The sequence below is a fragment of the Parasteatoda tepidariorum genome, chromosome 2 (assembly GCF_982258835.1).
Source record: "Parasteatoda tepidariorum strain Cologne lab strain chromosome 2, Ptep-v5.0, whole genome shotgun sequence".
In the NCBI taxonomy this organism is placed as follows: domain Eukaryota; kingdom Metazoa; phylum Arthropoda; class Arachnida; order Araneae; family Theridiidae; genus Parasteatoda; species Parasteatoda tepidariorum.
Window position 1 is genome coordinate 102,956,626 of NC_141756.1, and position 24,681 is coordinate 102,981,306.

Below are 24,681 nucleotides of genomic sequence, written 5' to 3' on the forward strand. Positions count from 1 at the left end.
GTCGATAATCGACACCGGCGAATGTCGTTTGATAATGTATATTCATGATTATTGACTGCATAACTTTTTGCAACACACAGAAAATGAAAAAAAAAACACTCAGTATATTAGCAATAGATACTAGATGTCTTAAAAATCCACTAAATAAAAAATGAAATGATACAAAAAACGTACAGTTTGCTGCCTTCTGCTTAGGGCACCAATTAAATTACTATCACCCAGTTTCAAAATTAGTCAACAGATGACACTGACTTATGCAAAAAATGAATCTACAAAGCAAATATTTTCAAAATGCAAGAGTAACTTGGCGCAGTCGGAGGACAATTACAAAATAATATTCACTTCCCATTATTATTAATGCAATAATTGTAACCACAATACAATATAACAATTAGAACAATACTTATTAATCAGTATATTATTAGTATAAGCAATACTCGCGAAAAGATCAGTCTTGTTGTAATATGCAACAAAAAACATTGTTTTATAGTTCTAGTCAACATACCATTTGCTTACAAACTATAAATAATTTTTAACTCTTTTAAGTTGTTGATAATAACTAACTGGTTTCCTAAACAGATCGCATCTTTTAACGGTTTTTTTTTTCAAATCTTTGTTTATGTTTAAGATATCCAGTAAGTTAGTAGTAATTTAGTGATTCTTTTAAGTATATAATTCTCAATCCTAGATGAACAGTTCAATACGCTAAAAATAAAGTATATTCACGATTATTGCACCATTTACTGTGTTACTTATTTCAACACACAGAGAATGACAAATTTTGGGGCCGGCATAGCCTGGTCGGTAGGAGGCTGGGCCCATGTCCGATAGTTCGTGAGTTCGAATCCCGCCGGCCAAAGACTATAGTAAATGGTGACTGAAATCTGTCGAGTCGCAAAGTCCTCCATGTTCCCATTACAAATCAAAACCTCTGGAGGTACTGGATTGGAGATCGATCGTTCTCTGATTCAGGTCAAAATTACGATCTGTGGATGAAATGGGCTGTGACGTTTGTGTGGCTGAAGACGAATTCTTGGCCATAGGATGGCGCCACTGAAAAAAACAAGAAACGCATACTCTGCTTTAAAATTTACTCGGTTTCACCAGCAGGCTTGCCCGTGTGGCAAGTGGCATTAGAAACAACAACATAACAAATTTGCCAGTAGATTTTAAAATAAATTAATTATATTTAGTATTTTTATATTTGTAATAAATACTAGGTGTTCCGAAGATACAACTGATGATTTTAAAAAAATAAATAAATACGGAAAAATAAAGTGGAAAGTAATATATAATTTTACGGTTCGCTGCGTTTTACTCAGGAAACTACATAGTTTATCCTCCATATACTATTAGTTATTTATAATATTATATAGTAATGACTGACAATTATTGAAAAATCTCTACATTTAGAAGATTTCAGAAAGAAAAAAAAACCCTTAACAAAATTTCAAAACAGAACTGTACTTACTTGATGTGGTGACAGAGCTAAGGGTAATAAAATAAAAGGTAAAATTAATGACACTATGTAAAAAAAGAGTTTTCTATCAAATAGTTTTAAAATATTCTTCCAGTTTTTCATGTCTGTTAAAAAATTAGGTATTTTGAATGACTAAAAATCATTCCTACCAAATATCGAATTCAAAAATTCGCAGGTTGTAAATATTTCCTTTTACGTAACGCTGTCAAATTGACACCTTAATTTATTCGAATGGTGTTATTTTAGAGCGATATAATAGCGTTACAAATTCAGACTAGTAGACAAGATATTTAAATAAACGTCCTTTTTCTTTTTTCGTCTAAGTCATTCAACTTATTAAGGACTCTGCAAATTCTATCCAATTATAACTCTTAGAATTTTGTTTTATTCTCTGCCCTTGTAAATTGATTGAAAAAAATTTATTACTAAAGCTTTATCGTGACTAATTAGGCTGAAAAATATTTTTGATTTGTGGTGGAAATGTTTTTACCGAAGATACGTATGTGCTTCTGAGTTTAGAAGCTTTTTGGAATTGACTCTAATTTTAAAGGAAACATTTAAAGTACTATAAAACAAATTTTAACTACTAATAATATAAAAATAATATCTCCAAGAAATTCGCTAAAAATTCAGTGTTCACTTGGAGAACTGAAATATAAAATTAGCAAGTTATTTAGCATTCTTATCACTGAATAATGTATAAAGAGTTTTCCTTCTATGTTGGAGTATGCGACACGTTTTATTTATTTATTTCAAAGCTTGGCGAAATGATAACACTCTGGCACTAACGGTTTCAGCGCCACGCTTCGGATAAAAGATTAACTACTAGTTAGATTGATAAATTTATCATTTTTTTTTTAAATTCATCTTCTTATTTGTTTTAAATGAAATTAAAATTTATGAAGTTCGGTGTTATCATTAGGTTCTTTGTTTTACTTTAGTTCCATAAAATGCTTAATTCTTTACGGATACCGTGTGTTAATGAAGACAAAAAGTAGATTCTGAAAAGTAATTTTAAATACTTATATTATTCCCCATTTTTTTCTTTTTTTTATCCATTGTTAAAAGAGTCGTTCTAGGTTTTTCACTTTTCGATTAGATCAACTTCAGCACCCTAATCACATATAAAGAGCTGTGAGAATCATAAAAAAACGCTAACATAAGCATTAATAAAAAATTTAAAAAAAAAAAAACAGTACAACAAGATCAAATAATTAAAAAACAGACGATAGTTTCGGAACTTCTTTAACTTGTTTTCCGGACTGAGTTTCTCGTCCTATTTTCACCATCGCGCATTTTTCATGTTTTTACTTAATATTAATAAAAGTATTTTTATGATCTATTTATGAGTTACTTATTCATAATTACTGTCTTTGCGGTTATTTTAATATAAATATAAAATACTGAAAAAGAATTTTGCTATGTATATTGTTCTACATTGCTGCGTACCGGTCTGTGTGTTAAGTTAGTTAACGATTGGTTAATTTTCAAGAAAACGGTCATAAAAGCGCCTATTTTGCCAAATACGCGTATTTGATTAGTGGTGACATCTAGTTTAAAATAAACTAACTATCAACAAATACCTTAAAATTATCCTGGTACTGCCATCTGATGTGTAAATTGAGAAATAAAATGTTTTCCGATCAAGGGAAATGAATTAGTTTTATTCTTATTGACGCGTTGCTACTGAACACTCCAGATCGGAAATTTCACAGGAGTGAGAAATAGAGAGCGAAACCTCAGCCCGTCATTTTCACGGGAGCAAGAAGAAAGGGGTAAATAAAGTATAAGAATTGAAATATTTGTGAAAGAATCTTTGAGAAAGAACACTTCAGTATGTGTCAATTAAGAGAATTGATACATGACGGACTTGGCTTCTCGAAGTAGAATGGAAAGAATAGTTGCTAACGTAAACATATGCCACGTTTTAACAACCAATCAGGATAGAGGTACTCTGTCTACGTCACTTGCAAGCATCCCATTGAAAGCCAACACAGAGGCTAAAAAATTAATTTATGCAAACTTTTCGACTCATGACTTGAAATGTAGGGCAGTTTAGACTCAGTTAGTAACAAATAAGCCACAATAAATTTGGCTAAATCTGAGACTATTTTTTTATGATTTCAAAATTTAAAAAAAAATTTAAAAGAAAGTTTGATGTAAACTTTAATAGATGTAACCTTATGTGAGATATTTAAAAAAAAAATTAGAAAAACGGCTCAAATAAGCTTGAATGAATGAGGTATAGTATGAGACACAAGATCATGAAACATTATTAATAATTTAAAAGAAAAATGCTGAAAGTGTCTCAAGCCGTTAATGAAACATCCGAAATAACTTTTGATCAAATAATCAGAATTTCCCACACTAGCGAAGAAGGTAGTCAGATGCCCATGCCAATCGAGCTAAAATTTTGTATACGAATAAATTTTTTGTCTTGGCAACTGAATAAGTTTTTTTTGTTTCAAAAGAGATATGAAATTGCAGTTTTCACCCTCAAATATTACACCAAATTCAACTTCAAAAAGTGTGAATAGCTGATGGCAGAAATAGTTTGTTCAATTTTAAATAAATGTTAAAAATGAAATTTCTCTCATAAGATACGTGTAAAACTGATTTTAAAATCGTTTATTTAAAAATTTCCTAATTTACCCCTTCTGAAACTTAGACAAGTATTATGAGAATATTTAATTAAGACTTGCAAATTTAAGTGTCACAAAATTTTACTCCTTTTCATAGTTACAATAATAGGAAAGAATTTTTATTAGCTAAATACTGTTAGCGTTTAGAATTTTACAATAATCTCCCTACTTTATTTTGAACACTAGGTTTACGGACGTTTCTTATACACCTATCTCTACCAACACGCGTCAATTTGACGCATGAACGAATACATATAACAGCACTTAGAAACCAATGTAATTATTAGACAGCTGATTATATGCACTAAAAAACGGACAAAATATGCATGCAAATATGCACTAAAAACTTGAATATATGCTCTTAAAACTAGAAATATGCATTTAAAATAGAAATTAAAAGTTCAACTTATTTAAATACTACTACTTACTTTTTCCAACAAACACAGCTAAAACATTTTTTTGTTAAGAGGAAGAAAATCAAAATATTTCTTACTTGAATCTACACATTTCTGCAGAAAAAGCCTAAAACTGAAGTAAATATGATAAATAAGAGAAGAAAAATCATCGCATTTTCCGGAAAGATTTTATTAAACTGAATAATTTTTGTTGCAATACACGGCTAAGTGTTTTTCCAAATTTTCAAGGGTGAATTGATGTCGTCGGTCATCAAAGATCATTTTGAAAGCAGAAAATGACCTCACCACCTCAACCGATGTTATTGGACAAAACTTGTACAATTTCGTACTCATTGGTTTTACTTTCTCTGGAAGTTCAGTTCCGTTTCCATTAAGAAAATCATTTATCTTCTTCACTGCTGCAATACCCGAATTTTTGTTTTGAACGATACACCATTTTTCTTTTACTTTCTTCCCAACTGAGTCTGGAAGAGCATTGATGCACTGTTCAATTTTTTCAATTTCGGATATGGCCTCAGCCAAGGGAAGACCTCGTGTTTCGAGCTTTGTTATTGCTCCACTTAAGAAAGAAAAGTGAGTGAAATTATGGCCTTCTGCAAAGAGATATCCTGTAGTAATTCTTTTGTGACATAAACTGAAGAAGCACAGGAACTGTCAATTGAATCTACAACCGACTTTATTGCATCAAAATTATTAGCGTAAAAACGTGCAGCTTCAATCCATGTACCTCACTTAGTTATCACAGGCTGTGGAGGTAAGGGCAAATCAGGATACATTTCTTTATACAATTTAATGCACACAGGTGCCTTGAGAAAAACTTTCTTGATACTAGAAATTAAATCATTTACAAAGGAGAATACTTCTCGAACAGTCTCAACCAGTCTGTGAACAGCATGAGCTAAACATGTAATAAGAAGCATTCTGGGATAAAAAATTTCCAGTGCTGCTGCAGATTTGACCACATACGGAGCGGCATCACTGACAAAAATCAAAACATCTTCAGAACCATCTCTATCAGGTCATAATAATCTGATAGAATCATTGACAAACCTTGCTATGGTTGAATGATTGACTTTTTCAAGGGCTTTGCTTGCTAGAAGACGAGTAGGAATATTATCCATTTTTCCACAAATAAAATGAGCAATATAGCGACCGCACTTATCAGTCGTCTCATCGACTTCAATCCATATAGGGCCATCTCCAATATCTCGTCGAATATCATCCAGTACTTTGTTATATATCGGTTGAAGGTAGTTCTTTCTTAAAGTCGATTCATCGGGAATGATCTGATTGGTACAATATTTTTTTAAAAACTGTCTTAAGTTTGGATTATTTAACTTTTTTAAAGGAATATTGCTGCTTACTAAGGCTTTGCATAAATCACTAGAAAAATCACTTTCCTATTAAGCTGCTTGAACAGGAATAGTTATTAAACTTTGAACAAATCCTTTTGTATTCTGCTTTTTCTTCGCGGAGTGAGCATATTAGTCTTTATATGTTGATCGATTTGGTACTTTTTTTCACAGGAAATGTGTTTTTGACAAATCACACAAAATACTATTTCCCCATCGGTCGTAAAGTCCTTCCCATAGTCCGAAATCCATGTCTTCATTAAATTTGATTAAGTCGACTTAATTTTTGTCATATTATAAAATTCAGCTGTCAAAAATCACGTTCGAAGCTTCACTAACTACGTATTCAACTGATGGATGTCAAAACTATCTATCTATCGGATGGACTATCGAAATATGTTAGAATAGCAGCTCTCTCCGAAAATGTATTCACTCCACCTTTTAACTAATCAATCACAGGAAAGGGAGGTCATTTTCTACCTACCACAGAAGCCTTATTTTTCCCACACAGATTGACAATTATTTATTCCAGGAAAAGACATCCCTTTCTGAGGTTTCTATGACGAATGTCTGTTTGAGTGGGCCCTTTGTACCCCCCTTCCCGACACACACCTCATTTCTACATCTTTTTCACGTGATTGCAATCACCCCCAACTACATCAATCCACCTGACCCTTTCTGTGGTGATAAAGAACGATAAAACAAAATTTAAAGCGTTCCTTATGCTAACATAAAAAGAATAGTGATATGGTTTTAGGAGGGAAAAGTCAAAACATGCTGAAAATATGCATTTATATGAGTTAATATACCTTTTTATGCATTTATATGCACAAAGGGCAAAAAGTGATAAAATATGCAATTGCATATTATCCGCTGTCTAGAATTATATACTATAAGAAAAATGAAAATATGAGACATATATTTATGAAAAGTATTTTAGATTCAATAATTTTATAATACACTAATTTGATCAATTAACATCATTGACATTCTGCGTTTGTTCTTTCTATTATTGCTTATTGGCAACAGTTGTTCATAGCTTGTTTCATTTGAGATAACGATATCGGATAGAAGTATTGTCAGTACAATCCTATTTATTATTGATGTGATGCTTGCGTGTTTTCTCAAAATTTTGTCTAAATTACGCTCGCGTCAAATTGACGCGTATCTGTAGAGATAGGTATACCACAAAGAGAATTTCAATATTTCAACGCTTTTGAAGAAAATAGACCTCAATATATATAATACCTCGATCAATGGATAAAAGTTATTACAAGAGATAAAATAAAAATGCAAACGGGTTTTGTTATTTTCCTTACAAAATTCGAAATGCGTTAAAATGACGCGTCCCGTAAACCTAGTGTTAATTTGCTCTACAAACAATTAATAAATTTATTGTGTCTATAAAAATATAATATAACGTGTGAAAAAAGTTTATAACACCGTATATAGTACGCAAGTGAGTGTTAGTAATAAAAACAATAATGCAATGAAATATCGAGATAAGGTTTTATTATCATTTTTATTCATTAATACAATTGTTCAAAACAGTAATCACGAACCAACACTGATAGCTATAACAAAGCTATATGCTTCAACAATGACAGTTAATGACTTCAAGAATTGCTTCGATGGATGAATGAAAGTTACAAAGAGAATATATAACTAATTGGATGATCAGTTTTTTAAAGTTTTTAAGAAAAAATCAATATACAATTCAATATACATCGCCAAAAAATGCACCTGATGAAGAAGAAATGCTTTATTTTGTAATTTCGGGATAGTCCATGAGCAAATGAAAAACAATATATGTATATGTGGAGGCGTAAACTTCTATTGCAGCATAGGATTTCAACATAAAAATATTTGTACAAATAGAATTATGGGCACTGCTGTTAATTAATGCCTTTGGCGAAAATATTTGGCGCTTTATAGCCAAGTTTATTGACCCACCTTAGAACAAAAAATTATTCCAAAATCAGTAATTATTAAAATCATAGCTCCAGATCATTTTAACCACTCAGATCTGATATTGAAGTAAACAGAAGAAAATATCTGCAAATCTAATTATATTTGCCACTGTTCAATTTGGCGAGACATATGTCATGCCGGTTAAATATAACAGTAGTGCTCATCTCATAGACAGGAGGTAGAAAATATACATATTACGACGGCAATAATTGCTTATTTCTTGGTCAATTTCACATCAGATACTTGTACAATTATTGTTTCATGCAATTTTAACCCATTGCGTTCTAAACCTGCTCAATGTAAAACAATTCAAGTAACTCTTATCCGAAAACAAATTTAGTGCTGTAAGGAATTCTAAACTATTGTATAATATCTCAAGACATTGTTTAAAAGCGAGCTAATTTTCGGCTAAATTATTACAATACCAAGTCGACCAATATTATCAAGCAAAAAATAAACTTGATTATGCAATATCAACTTGATTATGCAAGGTTAAGCTTGAAACGTGGTTGAACGTTATTAATGTTGCTAATAATTTTTCGATATTATAGTTCAATATGAAACAAATTTTCATGGCAGAATACCACCATTGCAAACAACAAATATGCATAGTTATCTGCACGAAATTTTCATTGTACTTATCAAGTTTATAGAGCAATTTTTTAAAAAAAAAAAACAACTTTCTTATATAGTTTGTTTTGTGGGTGGAATTTATTAAAAAAAAATTAAGAAACAGCTTCTCGCTGAATTCAACTTGAACTGTGCATTTTAGAAGAAAATAAAAGGTTGTAATTAACACTTTATATCACAGTGTTGCATTATGAGCCCCTAACCTAGAAACTAATTTTTTTATTCATTGAAATAAAAGAAAATGCTAACACACTCAGATATCAAACACATAATTTCAACATCTGCAACAAAATATGCTGATTCTAACTTTGTACACCCTTAAATAAAAAAAAGATTCCAATGTGTAATTTTTTTATTAACCTAATTTCTCTTCTTATTTTTAACTCTTTGCACTTACAAAATTTAAACCTAAAAAATTGAAAATGTAGAAAACACTTTAAAAGTAGAGATAACCATTCCGAATGGTGAGTTTTGAGTGATAGTAAAATTATTTCGTTTTTAATGTTTTCTAAGTTCAATAAGTAAGTTACATATTTTTAACTTACGGTTTACAATTATCACATATACATTTTGTATCATTTTCAAAATTATTAATTACTTTAAATCTTAATAAAACATTACAAGCCCAAATAATATATAAACTGAGGTAATCAGGGAGAAAAGTCTTCTTTAGATGAATTTGCCAGCACTGTATTAATATACGATAATTATAAAGCTACTTTTATTAAGAGACAACTAGCTTTGCGTTTTTAAGGAAAATAAAAAGAACCTACTATCTCACTGTAAGGAAAATAAGTTGGACTTTATTAGTTATATTTTAATGTAAAGAATAATTTTTATTTAAAAAATTATTTTAATATATTTTGAAGAAAAAAAAGCCACCAACATGTGATAATTTTCCATAAAGATGAAAATCATTCAAATCATATAATAATTCGAAATTTTTTCATATTTTTATGAGCCCAAATCGAACAGCGCTTATCCCTGTATATGAAAAAGAATATTTAAGATCAAAACTGCAAAGGAAGAACTAAGTGCAAAGAGTTAACATTAAAATACGCCATTTTTTTTTTTTTTTTTTTTTTTTTTTTAAGCTTAAGTAGTTGCAATGCAAATAAATTTACATGAAATTGAACGGCACGAGCGTCGGCTCTTCATTATAATTGGAAATGACAGATGAAAATCACAAGTCTCAATCATCTTATCTAAAGCGCTATAAAGTTTAATATATGCACATTTGTGACTTCCAAGCTAGACATCAACATCCTGAAATAAATTTCAATTATTGAAATTGCACATTTTAGACTACTTAGAGCAGGAACTGCACATGCTCACAAAAATTTTACAAGTTCAAATAATCTAGAAATTCTTTGGGAAATGAACAATTAAAAACCTTTTTTAAAAACTAACTTTTCGTTTTTAGATTATACGATATCATTTTTAAGAAAAAGATTTCAATTCCAGGAAGATTCCATTCCCAAACATTAATTTTAAAAAAATGATTTAACACTATTCATATTTTTTTCTTTAGTATTTTGAAATACCTAGGAGCCATTGAGAAAGTTTTATCACGTTTAGTTAAATAATATGAGCACACTATTGTGAATACGAAAGAATAAAATGGTGGCGACTATAGTAAGAACCCCTCTGAATATAGGTCAACATAATTCAGAACAACAGTTATGTTTTTGAAAGATTATAAATAGTTTTTAGAACATTTTTAAGGTGAAAAGTTTTCGTTGCAAGTTTTTTTCGAAATATACTACGTAATACTGTAATAACATAATTTTCTATTCGAGAGATGCAAATCATGAAAGAAAATTGTTTGAAAAACGATTTCAATGATTTTTTAATCATATAAAAATGATTAACGTTATAAATTTTTTGTTTCGAAAAATAATAATAAAAAAAATCGTCATTTTTTATTCAATAAGAAAGTTTCAAACTTCAAAATTATCTCTCTAATCAATATCAAGAGTATAAAACTATTTGTCCAGAACAACTATCGTTAATTAGTCGTTTGCACTATAATTTGAAAAAGAATAGTTCATCTTTGATTTCCGAAAAATAGCAAGAATTAGAAAGAAAAAAAAGACTGTTACAACGTAACTATTTTTACAATTATTCTGTCCAAATATTATCACAAATCAGTGGTTGCATCACTAAACCAAGTAAAGCAATTGCCAGATTTTTGTATAAAACTAATGATTTAGCCAAAATAACTGCCGTTAATTAATCGTTTGCACTAAAATTTGAAAAAGAATAGTTCATCTTCGTTGATTTCCGAAAAATAGCAAGAATTAGGAAGGAAAAAAAATCTGTCACAATGTAACTATTTTTACAATAATTATGTCCAAATATCGCAAATCAGTGGTGGCATCACTAAACCAAGAAAAGCAATTGCCATATTTTTGTGTATAAAACTAACGATTTATTCAAAATAACTGTCGTTAATTAATCGTTTGCACTAAAATTTAAAAAAGAATAATTTATCTTCATTGATTTCCGAAAAATAACAAGATTTAGAAGAAAAAAATCTGTCACAATGTAACTATTTTTACAATATTTACGTCCAAATATCGCAAATCAGTGGTTGCATCACTAAACCAAGAAAAGCAAGTACCTGATTTTTGCGCGATGTGTCCTTAAAAAAATTAACGAATGAATATAAACTATTCTGAGAATGAATTAGCAGATAATTATTTTAGCCAATCGTGCAGGGGAATAAATCTGATCAACTTTTACTGAAATCTTGACTTAGGCACCATCTTCGTTGTTAAGTTATGGCACGTAATCGTACTATAATAAAAAAAAACTTAAAATATTCCGGCAACAACCCTTAGGGAAGTTGTGGAAATTAATAAGGCTTCACAATCACTTGATCTGTGTGTCTTGACATGATTTTGGCAATGCGTCAGTAACCTTTACTTCACCTACAAGCTGATACTCGTCGATCAGAAACTAATTGCCCCTTAAACCAGTGTAACGTCACGGTTCTATTGCACCATAATTTTGTGCAAAAAAATTGCCACAATCCTACCAATGTGTTGAGTTAAACCAAATTCCAATGAAAACTAAGTGCTTCTCGGCATAAGGCTCACCACTTTTATCAGGTTGCACTGAATCTGCACTAAATTACTCTTAAATCTGAACAAACAAAAAAAAGGGGGGGGGGGATATTGCAGAGCTGCAAAGCACTGTTCAATTAAAAAACTATTCAGGAACAGCTAGCTACTTGTAGCAGTTTATTTTAACATAATACTCAAAACATAACTGTTATTCCTGTCAAGTCAACTGTGTGTGAGACTTAAGTTTTGAATCAAGAGAAAAATTTAACATTTCACAAGCAATTAAGTTTGAAGGAGGATGTATACATAATTTTTAAAGACCAATCTTTATGTACAATTCAAACATTTGACTTTTGTCCTCCTTTGTACAACTTACATACAACAATTGATTGCAAACAAGGCAAACTTAAAACTGCATATTATCCTCATAAGGCACCATATAAGTGATTTGTGTTCTTAAATTCAAAACTATTCAGAAATTGTGGAATTAGAAATTTCATTTGATATATTCTTTGAATTTAGGTACAATAAAATTTAATTTTACATTGTTCAGAATATGAGAAAACACACCACTACTCTTATTTATGAAATAAACAAAATTTATTTATTCATTTGCACAACTAAACTAAAAGTACTTAAGTTAAATAGACATTCCTCATTCTACTAGCATTTCTTCTCTAGTTTTCTTCAATTTTAATCCATTTTAAAAATGTTTCGAACCAACTGCATTTTAAATAATTTTTCAAAATAAACAATTGCAGATTTAATAAACTTGGAAAAGTTCAGAAAAATAATGGCAATAATACTTCCTAGTAACTGTAGGGAATTTATATTAAACCAAGCACTTGTTCCAATGTATTTTAAACACACAAATGGTTGCGTGTTCAGACTTGTTATGACAGGCTTTAAATGTTTTGATTAACTTACAAAATTTGGAGAATTTCTAATAAAACTGAGCAAATATGATGTGGATTTTTCAATAGTAGAAAAAAAAAAGATTTCCTTAATGAGAAAACTAATTTCCCAGCTTAAAATATTGAAATGTAGGTAGAAAATACTTTTTTTAAGTTATGAAACGAGATTTGGTTTACAAATTGCAAGTCAAACTTAGTTATGAAACGAGATTTGGTTTACAAATTGCAAATCAAACTTAGTTATGAAACGAGATTTGGTTTACAAATTGCAATTCAAATTTAGTTATGAAGCGAGATTTGGTTTACAAATTGCAAGTCAAATTTTAATGGTCCCATTCAAAAGGACCATTGCTAATTTCGAGCCTGGCATACATATATAATTCGATAATTGTGAAAAATTTCAAGTGATCTATCAATATTTTCACAAATTCAAATGTAGCTAATATATTTTAGCAGCTCATCGAAATTATTAGTTTAAAAATAAAAAGTAATCTAACTTTTGACAAACTATAACTACAATCACTACCACAGTGAAACTTTCAGGAAAGACCACCTCTATTTACGACCACATTTGGCAAACATCTGCACGAAATGCGGAAAGGGTCAGATAAAGGAAACACGCAAAAAATATAAAAACAAATAAGTAGATTAAAATCTATTCAAAATATTTGTGTGAGACTAATTTAGAGAGCATTTTTTGACGATACAACTTCATTTGAAATCAGCGTGGACTAAAGACGATGCTATCAATGATTAAACTTTCGGAGTTATAAAGTTAAATTAGAAAAAAACAAGCATCACAAACAAATCTCTACTCATCTTTTCAAGTTAAAAAACTTTTATGATATGAAATTAAATGCTAACTTAAACAAAAAATATAACTGTTTATTTATTTAAAATAACTTCATCATTCATAGTTGGTAAATTTGTTTTGACACGTAATTATTTCAGTTGGGATCATTTTTATAGATGCTAAATTTTATTCGTAGATCCGTCTTTTCATGACACTGACTAAAACTAAAATCGTGTGCGAGAAAACATGTACCTTTGATAACAATTTTAAGGTCAATGGAGGTTGTAACCTTTAAGAATGACCATTTGACTGAGGAACAGAGAGTGGTCACTCCCGAGAGGTTTCACTGCATAACCTAAAATACTATTGAGCAAATAATTAAAGTAATTAATAATTTTTTAATTTTCCAATATTTTTAATACATTTTTATTTGTACAGTAGGGAACCGATTATCCGGAACGATCGGGATCATCGCTATTCCGGAGAGCTGATTTTTCCGGTTTTCGGAAAAATCAGCTACAAAAAGCCGTTTTTTTATTGTTAAACCCAACTAAAATAAAAAAAATTTGGAAATTATCTTAAAAGAAAGAAAAAACGATGACTACACTAATGATTATTTCCAAAATGATAGTAAGGTGAACATCTTTCAAAAAAGAAAGAAAAATCCTAAAATCTTATGAGGAAAAAAAATTTTTGTTTTTTAAAATGGCGGGGGAAATTTATCGAATTTCGTTCCGGTTTTTTGGTTTTCTGATTTCCGGATAACGGGTTCTGTACTGTACTTATTTTTACAGAGTATTCAATCGCACTGCTAATTTAAATTTACGTTTAAGAAAACTGCAACCAAATAAAGAGCTTGTAAATTGCATGTTACCACTCACCAATATGTGCTTGCTTTAATAACACTCTACAGTTCTTCCACTTTTAAGAAAAACCATAAAATTAAAAGAAGGAAAGTTTAATTAGGAAAAGAGCAGAGATATTTCAAGAGATTGGAAAGAATTTAATTTACACCAATTTTGGCAAAAAATGGAAAAATAGTTTTTATTTTACATTATATTTTCCTCACCTTTTCATATTGGAAAAGTTTAAGCATTATTGTCGTTTATTATTTAAATATCACACTGATGTTTTCTTTATTCTAAATCCTAATCTCACTATTGTGAGAAAGAAAATAAAAACAATGCAATGAAATCTTACATGATTTCTTAAAACTTCACAGACAGTACTTCTTATAGTACTATAGTTTACAATATGTACAGTACTTAAGGCCAAGCATCAGCTCTAATAATCGCAATCCACATTCTCATTTGCAATGTAAACAAACGCACACACACAGGCCAAATTCTTTCTTTTCACCACATATAAACATTTCTCACAGCATTACAAACGTAATTGAAAGATTAAATATTTTTTTTTCTCATTTCAAAGCTGCTTTTATAAGCATATTTGGTATTATCACAATAGTTATACAGTCTCCCTTCCACAACATCGAAAATCATAGTAGCACAAAATGCATTATCGAAACAAAATTAATTTATTAACTAGTATTTACTTAGAAGTAAAACTAAAAGAAATAAAAAAAATTTATATATTTTTCATAGAGAGCATATTCAGACTCATAGATATTTATGAAAGAAAATTTGAATTAAGTTTAGTAAAAGTCTCTGAACCTGCTAACAGACATCATTGAAAAAAAATTAAGAAGTTTTAAAACCAGTTATTAAATTGTACTTTTGTTAGAAAAATTAATTTATATAAATGTGTTTGAGCTTTTTATTTTCCGTTCACCGTAAGTAAAATACTATAGATGTTATCAAATTGTAGAAAATTTATAATTGAAGAAGTAAAATTTAGATTAGAAAAAATTCTTCCATTAATCAAATATTTTTGATCATTCAAGGATTTTTATTACATGAAGTTCGATCTATGGAAGTTTGACAGAGATATAAATAAAAATCATTTAGTGACTAATTTGGAAAGGCATGTTCTTTTTTTTTAACGTTTTACAACTATACATCATACTAAAAAAGTCCAACACAAAATATAATTTTTTAAGAAAGATCATTTTTGCAATGACTTACAAAAAGTCTATACAAAAATGAAATTTGTAAAGAATAATTTAGTAATGCTTTTTTTTTTTTAATTTCCTCATCACACAGAAAAGTTTTCATGATTTGTCACATTCTTTACCAAATACTTAAATGCTTTGAAGGTAATTCTCTAATCCAAAATAATACAATTTATTTATTTATTTTTTCTTAAAGAAATAAGGCCAATGATCTTAGGTGGAAAAACAAGAAATTCCACAAAGGTTATTCCTGAATTTTAAGATGAAGCATTAAGACTAATGAAGAACTCTTAATGCTTAACACTCTAAAAAAAAATTTTATACAATATAAATTTAATATTTAGTAACTAACAATATTGCATAGAATAAAAATTTTATAACAAATTTGTATTATTACAAGTACTCAATACTAAAAAACAAGAGTATTTATTTCCAATAAAAATTTACATAGAGTACAAACAATTTATTAACAAGATACTAAATGAAAATTAAATTCAATAATTTTATTAAAACACCAGATTAAAACTTAAAAAGTGCATTATAAACAAGTGATTTAAAGAAAAAAAAACATTCAAATAATTATAAAAATATTAAGATATTAGATTATTCAAATAAAATTTCAATTTATTAATGACTTAAATATATAAACCATAGAAATTTTTATATTTAAAAAAAAAATTATTTTAATGCATACAATTTAGTGTGGAATTACATTTTTTCCTCAAATTTCTTGAAAACTGGATGATTTAACAGATGATGAAAGTGCAAGGTGCTCTGAAAATATCTGGCAAAATTAAAGGAGCGAGGAACTAAAATAAAAATTTTCTCTATAGGAATGTGTATCCAGAAAAAAGTTATCTGAACAACAGCAAATATGGCATGTTGTGGCTGATGATGTTATGGTTTCATATCATCATGAACAACTGCACAAAAGCCTGGGGTGAGGGGCTTGGCCTTCTCTAGAACAATGAAATTCTCCTCGCTTGTTGCTAAGTCTTGGCTGTTCAATAGCCTGATTAATTTAAAATCTGCGTCAATGGTATCCAGTCATTGAAATGATTCCACCCGGAATTTAGAATACAATTCATCACGCTACAAATGCAAAGATACTTTTACATGGCAAGCTTGACTCCTATGCTTTGTATGTATAAAGCTTAACAATGTGTAAAAAAGTACGAATAATACCACATAAAAACACATACTACAGTTTTAGTTCTATAATGAAGAACCTTCATCATTGTTTATACACAGAAATGGATTCTGGGTTAGGATACTGATAAAGGCTCTTCATTAGAGAACTGGAACTGTAGTATGTGTTTTTATGTGGTATTATTTGAGCATTTTTGCATTGTTTAGCTTGTGGAAGAAGCACAAATAATACCACACAAACAAAGTATAGTTTCAGTTCTAAAATGTAGAACCTTTTATCAGTGTTCATACACTGATTTCTGTGTTAGGAAATTGATGAAGGTTCTTCATTACAGAATCGAAACTAGAGTAAATCTCTTTGGTTGGTATTATTTGTGTTTTATCTACAATGTTAAGCCTCGTGCAAAGTTTCCTATTTGGTTTATATTTAGAAATTATTTCTTACACAGCCATTAAGCAGATAGTCAACGGGCAAATAACGCCCTTACTCCCAGATAGCATTGACACTTACACACGTCATTACAGACACACATACTGTAACAAAATATGCTTGATTTAGTCATCTCAATAACCCCATTAAAAGCTCGCCGGATATTTTCCGAACACCCTATGCATTTCAATTCGTGGTATGAAAATGAAGAGGAGAAGGAAAACACATAGGTGAATGCAAAATTATGAAACAAAAAATATGTAATGGCAGTTCTAAACAATGATGATGCAAAATGATGATGAAAAAATTTGTACTTTTACCATTAAGTTTGGCATTTAATGAATACACGTTTTACATATTTTGAAGTATTCATTCAATACATAAGTATGGGATATGAAGAACAAAAAAATAATAATCACAAAATGAACGCCTCTCACCAGCCCAGGTACCTTTAATGCATATCTGGCAGCTCACAGTATTAGTGAGTTGGGTACTCTCGTGATCATGAAGTCGAGAAATATTTTCTTAAACTAAAACAAATTACACGACAAATAATTATACTTCACAAAATGTTTAGAGAGCATTAAAATATTTTCAATCGTAGTAATATTAAAAAGTACTTCGACACTCAATCACCAAAAATATAGGTACGTATTGTATTTGTACTTTCAGAAGTTTTGACTAATTTAAAACTTGAGCAAATTTTAATACCTATGCTTTTTTATTTATTTTTTTGAAATTTTGTTTTTACTACTGTAAACTTTTGTGGGTCTTTTATTTTCTCCCTTTATTGTTGACCAGCAAGAATGATATGATTTTTTATTATTTTTAAAGATTGATTGTTTTGAAAGCTGCTACTTAACTTAGTAATAAATAATATTAATATGCATGATTATAATATAGTAAATAATCGTGCATATAAGTTATGCAGTACAAGATCTTTGTAACAAAGTGACACTTTACATTTTATAGAATTTTGTATCATATAGATTATTTCACAAATCTTAAAATTCCTTAAATTAATTTTTAAATACAAATACTTAAAAAAAAAATAATAATAACATTGGTATTTATTATTTACTGGGAAATTTTTTTTTTAATTCTCTTGAACATTAGAACTAAAAAAAAAAACTAAATAATTAATTTTAGTTTACTTAGCTTTTGAAATTGTAGCAAATAATCAAACAATTAATGTAAAAATTTAATTGCTGTACATTATTTTCAGAAATTTTAAAACTCTAATTTTCTTTGTTTACACCCACAAAGTTAATTGAAATGCATGGAAAATTGCATTATGTAGATCTCTGATCTGTTCCTAAATTGAGTTCATTTCAAAAGCTGTCAAAAGAAAACTATTATTTATTTACACTAATTTATTTGAAATCAGAGTAGAAAAATTTGATACATAAATTTCACAATTTCGTGTCAAAATATTTTTCAACATTACATGCAGAAGAAATAATCATTAAAAAAAATTTAAGAGACACATAAGAGAAATTAAATATTTTAGGATCATACATACATAATTTAAAGGAAAAAAAATCTTTTTTTAATTTATTGCAGCAAAGAATTTTTATTTTTAATTCTATATGCCATACAAAATTGAAAAAATTCTGTTAAGATTTTAAAGTCATGTATGACATTTTTTTTTTCTTCCAGATACTAACATTTTTAACTTATTTTACACAAAGCCATGCTAAATTATGTTAAAAGATAAAAAATAACTTTCTTAACATTGCCAAAAAAAACTTAAGATTTTATAAATAATTGAAATTAACTCAGAAAGATATTTTTCAATAACATCAAATCATATTTTTAAAAATAGCAGTAATCCAAGTTTAATCCATTCTAATAAAAATACACTAAAAAAACTATATTTACCAAGTCAATTTTAAAAAAGATAATTTCCTTTTTTTTTTAAAAAAAAAGTATTTTCTTATCACAAATACTAAGAGGCAATGATTTGTGTAAATATTAATAAAGTGCAAACTACAAGATAGGAATATATTTAATTAAAAATTTCAAATGTTTTTAGAATATCTATCTGCTTATAGCAGATGATTCAGTAAAATATTTGATTCAGATATAAATACATTTTGACCCTTATGAAGAGTTTTGAAATCATGCTCAAATGCTTTAAATGCCTGCAAACAAATAATGCTAATAAATATGAGCCAATATCATACAAATTTGATTATATTTCATTGATAAAAGAATTTTATTTTGAGATGAAAGACAGTAATATGTGAAACTAATATAAATATCTATGTAAGAAAAGGTCACTAAAATTTTTAATAATAAAAAAAAAAATTTGAAATTAAATTTAAGGCGTAGGGTATCAAAATCTACCAAGTCCAATAGATCATTTTTTAAAAAGCTTAAAAATGCATACCTTTTCTAGAACATTCGTTTCCAGAACAGTAGAAATTATTTATATTTTGCCTACACTCACATTGAAAAAAAATTTATATATATATATATATATATATATTCTGTAAAATTATGTTAGAATTTATGAATGAAGGATAAGTCTATAAACGGCTTTCTATCCTGACAGACTGACTTTTAAATTAATTTCCCTATAAATGATTTTTTTTTTTTAAAGACTGCTAATTTATTCAATCCGTTAAACATTTTTATTATTATTTCAATTTTATTACCTTTTTACTAATTGTTTCTCATAGATGGCAGCACTAATATTTTACCTAAACATTTTTTTCTTCTTCTTCGATCAAATGTTTTTTTTAATTTTATTATATTCGATTCAAGCTATAAGCAATTTTTTAAATCTTCGCGATTTTTGTTAACTGTTTTATCATTGTACTTTTAAACCTAAACCGCGTTTTAATTCACGCCGGTAAGTTTGATTTCCTTTTACATTTTTCTTTTATTTCATGATTTTTTACAACATAAGGTTTTTTGCGATATCGACACATATAAAGAATAATTTTTATCTTAGGATAATTATTCTTTATTCAGAAATATCGTATTTATAGCAATAGATGTGTCTTGACAACGACTATTGGCTTTTACCATTCTTGTTTCTCTACCATTTAGTTTTTTATTTTATTCATGTTTTTCATGTTAATTTGTGTTTATATATATATATATATATATATATATATATTTAGAAAGTTAATCACCATAATGTAACTAAAGAAAACAAATATCCTATAGAAAGGTAAAACAATCTGAGAAAAATTCGCTAAACTAATGCTGTAATATTAATTACAATATTTTACAAAGCAATAAAAAAAAGTTTTTTTAATCCCACAGAAAAAAAGATTATTGCTAAATTATGTTTACTTCATATACCTCAACAATATACTACATATTTGGTTTAACTACAAATTTTCATTTTATAAATGTCCTTGTTTCAATAAAGAAAACCATACTTATTTACAAATGCATTATATTCCTTTTCTTTATTAAACTAAAAATTTATCAATCAATTTCATACCTGTTTCAAATTTTATAAGAAAGATCGGAAATTTTGCCAAATTCAAACCGCTTTCATTTTATTTGGTAAAAGCACCTCAATTTCAGTTATGTACAATAAAATATAGTACCGCACAATAAAATGTTTTGCAACAAATTCTCTGCAATTTCTCAAAACTTTATATTTGGGACTTCATAAATTTTAATACCCGATGCCAAATGCATGCCACTGTAACTAAAATTTTAAAGTCTTCTGTACGTCAAATTAAAAAAAAAAAAAAAAATAGAATAACAATAAGTTCATATTACTATGTCTCTGGTTAAATATATATTTAGTAAATATAAAAAATGGCCATAGCTGGTACATTTGAAGATGGAAAATAAAACACATTAAACTTTAATGAAATATTTGACAAGTCTATAAAATTCAACATATTGAGCTTCAATTTTTCTTCACACACCCAAAGAATAAATAAAAATTTTGTAACACAATAGTACACTACATATTTTACACAAAAACAATATATATTTCTCGTGAAGTTCCCTCTGCAATTTTGTATCCTACCCACTTTACCAAACAAATAAAACAGAACAACATATAAAAGCAATAAAATTTCCTCACCGGGCTAGTTAAGTAATAAAAAAAACATCTAGATATATAGTTTAAAATCAAATAAACTAATAACATCTCAAGTAACACTAATAAAACATATATATCTTTTCAATATTACTCATGAAAAAAAAAGTAATCAAAACTATTAAAACAGCTAATGTGAAAATGTATGGATGGTGTTTTTAAGGCATTGTAATCTCGCATTCTTATCATCTGATATAACTTCGAAGGATTGTTGCTATTAATTTTACTACAGCAGTGTTATTTTCATTAAGTATAATTAAACAATGAGTGCACAAACATACCCATATCACAAGAGAGATTTAAGTATCATTGCTATAAAAACTTTTTTAAGTTTTTGTATCCTCATTTCTTTGAAAAAATTTATAAAATATTAAAAAAAAAAAATAACTAAATAAATTATTAAAACTAATAGTCACTTAAAAAGTAACAGAATTGAATAAATAGGTCGCAGCAAATTTTAGTTCTTACCACTGTTTACTTATTTGTTTCAATAAAGAAGAAAACAAGCTGTCTAAAAATTTTGCTTTGAAGAATAGCAACAAAGGCAATGACATTTTAGTCAGAAATGGAAATTACAATAATTATTATTAATTTACCAGAAAATATTGTCCAACAAATATGACAACTCTTCCTAACTGAAAGTCTGAGGTTATCTGATATTTTATATCCGTCGTTGAACAGCCGACCCAATTTTGGGTTTACGACTTCTTATGGGAACATGGAGGATTTTGCGACTTGACAGATTTAACGAGCATCAGTCACCATTTACTACTCGGGGAGTCTTCGGCTGGCGAGGATCGAACTCTTAGACATGGGCCCAGTGCTCTGATATTATTAAAAGAAAAGTAAATCCATATTCGATGAGAAAGAATTGAAGTAATGAGAACTCTCCAAACATAAACCCATGCAAATCAGTTAGCCCTGATCAAAGTGCCTTTATCTCCGCAACCAAATTGCACAAATCTAGGGTCTAAAGATGTCCTCATGGTAGCCAGACAGTACCTTCATTATTTACAAAAAGAAAACAAGCTTATAGAGCCATGTAGGAAAATAGAACAGTAATGTAATAACATAAGCAAGATTTGGCTTCCTAAGAAAATATAAAGAAGTTTGAGTTCCAGTATTGTTTACAAAACACCATCCATATCATAAACAAATAAATATAAATGAAGCAATTTAGTTGAAAATTAAAGGCTAAAAAATAAAAGGAAGTAACATTTAAAGATTAAGCATTTATTATAAAGACTAGGTAGAGACTAGTTGTTTATGTTTAAACATCATACTTTAATTAATAAAAAAAAATTAAGAAAAATGATTATTTAATCACTTAATACAAATGTTAAAAAAATGCCAGAAAAAAATATATTAATGAAAAATATATTTTGATAGCAATTTCTAGAAAAATTAAAGTCCTAGTAGGTTAAAAAAAAAAAAATTATAACTAGTAGTAGCAAAGTAAAACTAATAGTAGTAATAGTACAAGCAACACAAAAATTGACGATTACAGAACAGTTTGGGTGTGTGATTATAAAGTAGAAATAGCTGAATTTTAACAGAATCCAACAATAAGAAATTTTGAATATTAACAAAGTGCTATTTGAATGGCCAGCACAAATTGAACATAAAATTAATAATGATAAATTAATATATTTTGTGTTTTATTATTGCTTAAGCATATTAACAAGGTAATAAAGCAATCAGAAAATAAAAAGATTCGTATCAAACATAGAGTAAATGCAGAACCAAATAAAAAAATTTCGGTTTTAGAAATCACAGTAAAATAATTCCGCATGACTGTTATAATTAAATATATATGTACAGTTGTAAACATATATGATATTTAAATATCAATTTCATAAATAAAATTTTTATTTACATTAAAAACTAAATGTAAAATTTTTGTCTCAAAAGACAAATTAAAAATTTTAGATACAGAAGAGATTTAAACTTTTCATAATTTTTTTTTTTATACTTTTCATACAATTATTTGACTACTAAATAAAGATATTAATGTATACATTCATATACATTAATATCTTATTCAGTCATTAAACAATCATGACAAAAAATTAAAAAAAAACATGGATCATTGTCCTGGTTACATGACAATTTTGATGATTATTTCACGAAAGAATGACAAAAATCTTTTTATTTTCAGATATTAAAATAATCAAACTTAGTTAAAAAGAAAACTACTTCAAAATCTTTAATAAAACAGCCAAGGTGGTGAGAGAAAAAGTGCTGCGAAATTTTTTATTTCAAACGGATTGTAACAAAAATTTCCCGAAACAGCAGAAACATTACAGTTAATTCTATTATTTTTTTTTCCTTACAGAAAATGTTTCTTTGATTGTATGCAAGTAGACATGTACATATATATATATATATATATTAATATATATATATATATATATATATATATATATATTTATTTATCTAACAGAAATTTTGGAAAATCATAACAATAAAAATGTAAGCACTGGCACAAAAAAATCTATAAATGACTGCAAGACTGGCTTGTGTACCACGGAGAGCCAAGAGCTGACCGTGATAGAGCAAAGCCTGTTGTACTTTGTAGGGAACAATGGAAAAAAGAAATGATCACAAATTTAACAAAGGGGCAAACCGTGTTGCCATTTATTCTTACGTTGAATGAGCACCATAGAAATCAGCAGAAAGTTCATTGACATAGGGTATCTGTATCTGGATCGAGGGGTAGCTTTGGCAGGGAGGGGGTAGGAGGAGTGACGGAAATAGTTTTATTTTCTTCTTCCGTATTTACATCGATTCCATCACTCCTTTCAGTTTTAACACTCCCCGCACTTAAAGTTTCAGTCGTCACAGTTATCTTTTCAAGCTCTGCTGGTGAGCTCGGACTCATCGAAGAGTAAGAAGGAAAGTTTGGTGTCAGTCTTGAACTTTGGCTTTCACACTGTTCACCTGTGGATTTTGTGTTATTTTGAAACTTTAGTATCTCTTGCTTGAGCAGCTTGTTTTTTTCCCGTATTTTCCGTAGCTTTTCTTTTTGAGTAAAATGTAGCTTCTCCAGCTCCTAAAAAGATTCAGAGTTTTCTGTCTTTATTGATAATATATAGATAAAAAAAGGATTATCAAATCATAAAACAAATCACAATTGAAGAGCCGAAAATAAAAATGGAAGATGTCAACCAACCATGATTTTGGTATAAATGTACCAATATCTGTATACTCCCGACATCTATATTTCACAAGCTGAAAATCAAATGAATAGCAATTACCAAAATATTCCACCTTAAAAATGTGCCTGAATTGAAAATGAAGATATTCTTAGCCTTCTGTTCAAAATGTGTCTGAATTAAAAATTTACATATTCTTAGCCTTCTGTCATATATTTATCTCAAAAATTGTAGGTTGGTTAGTTTGGATTTACCATTTTTATTCTGAACACCTTAATGATGGAAAATACATTGAAAGTGTAATTAATTTCAAAATACAAAAGAAATTAACAATGAATTTGATTTGGTTTTTAATCTTTTACAAGAACAGGTTGCGTAACCAAATTATTCAACAAAATATAAGCACTTTTCAAGCATTCAAAAAATATTTTTAAGCACTTTAAAAAAATATCATAATTGGGCAGGGTTTGAAAGTTTTTGACAATTAACGGTTTTATCTTGTTTTAACTGTCATGTCAAAAAAAAAAAATTCTTT

General features: G+C 28.3%; 2 protein-coding genes across 2 annotated transcripts in view; both read right to left on the bottom strand.

The window, feature by feature from the left end:
* Positions 1–1,829, bottom strand: part of LOC107445291 (Na(+)/citrate cotransporter-like) — a 30,731-nt gene extending 28,902 nt beyond the window's left edge. Inside the window, exon 1 of the mRNA XM_087157924.1 lies at positions 1,472–1,829. Coding sequence (XP_087014050.1) covers positions 1,472–1,582 — 111 coding nt within the window. The 5' untranslated portion in view covers positions 1,583–1,829. The remainder of the gene's footprint in view (positions 1–1,471) is intronic.
* Positions 1,830–7,385: 5,556 nt separating this feature from the next.
* Snoo (Sno oncogene) overlaps positions 7,386–24,681 on the bottom strand; it is a 441,297-nt gene continuing 424,001 nt past the window's right edge. Inside the window, exon 9 of the mRNA XM_087157925.1 lies at positions 7,386–24,043. Within this exon, the coding sequence (XP_087014051.1) occupies positions 23,672–24,043 (372 nt within the window). The 3' untranslated portion in view covers positions 7,386–23,671. The remainder of the gene's footprint in view (positions 24,044–24,681) is intronic.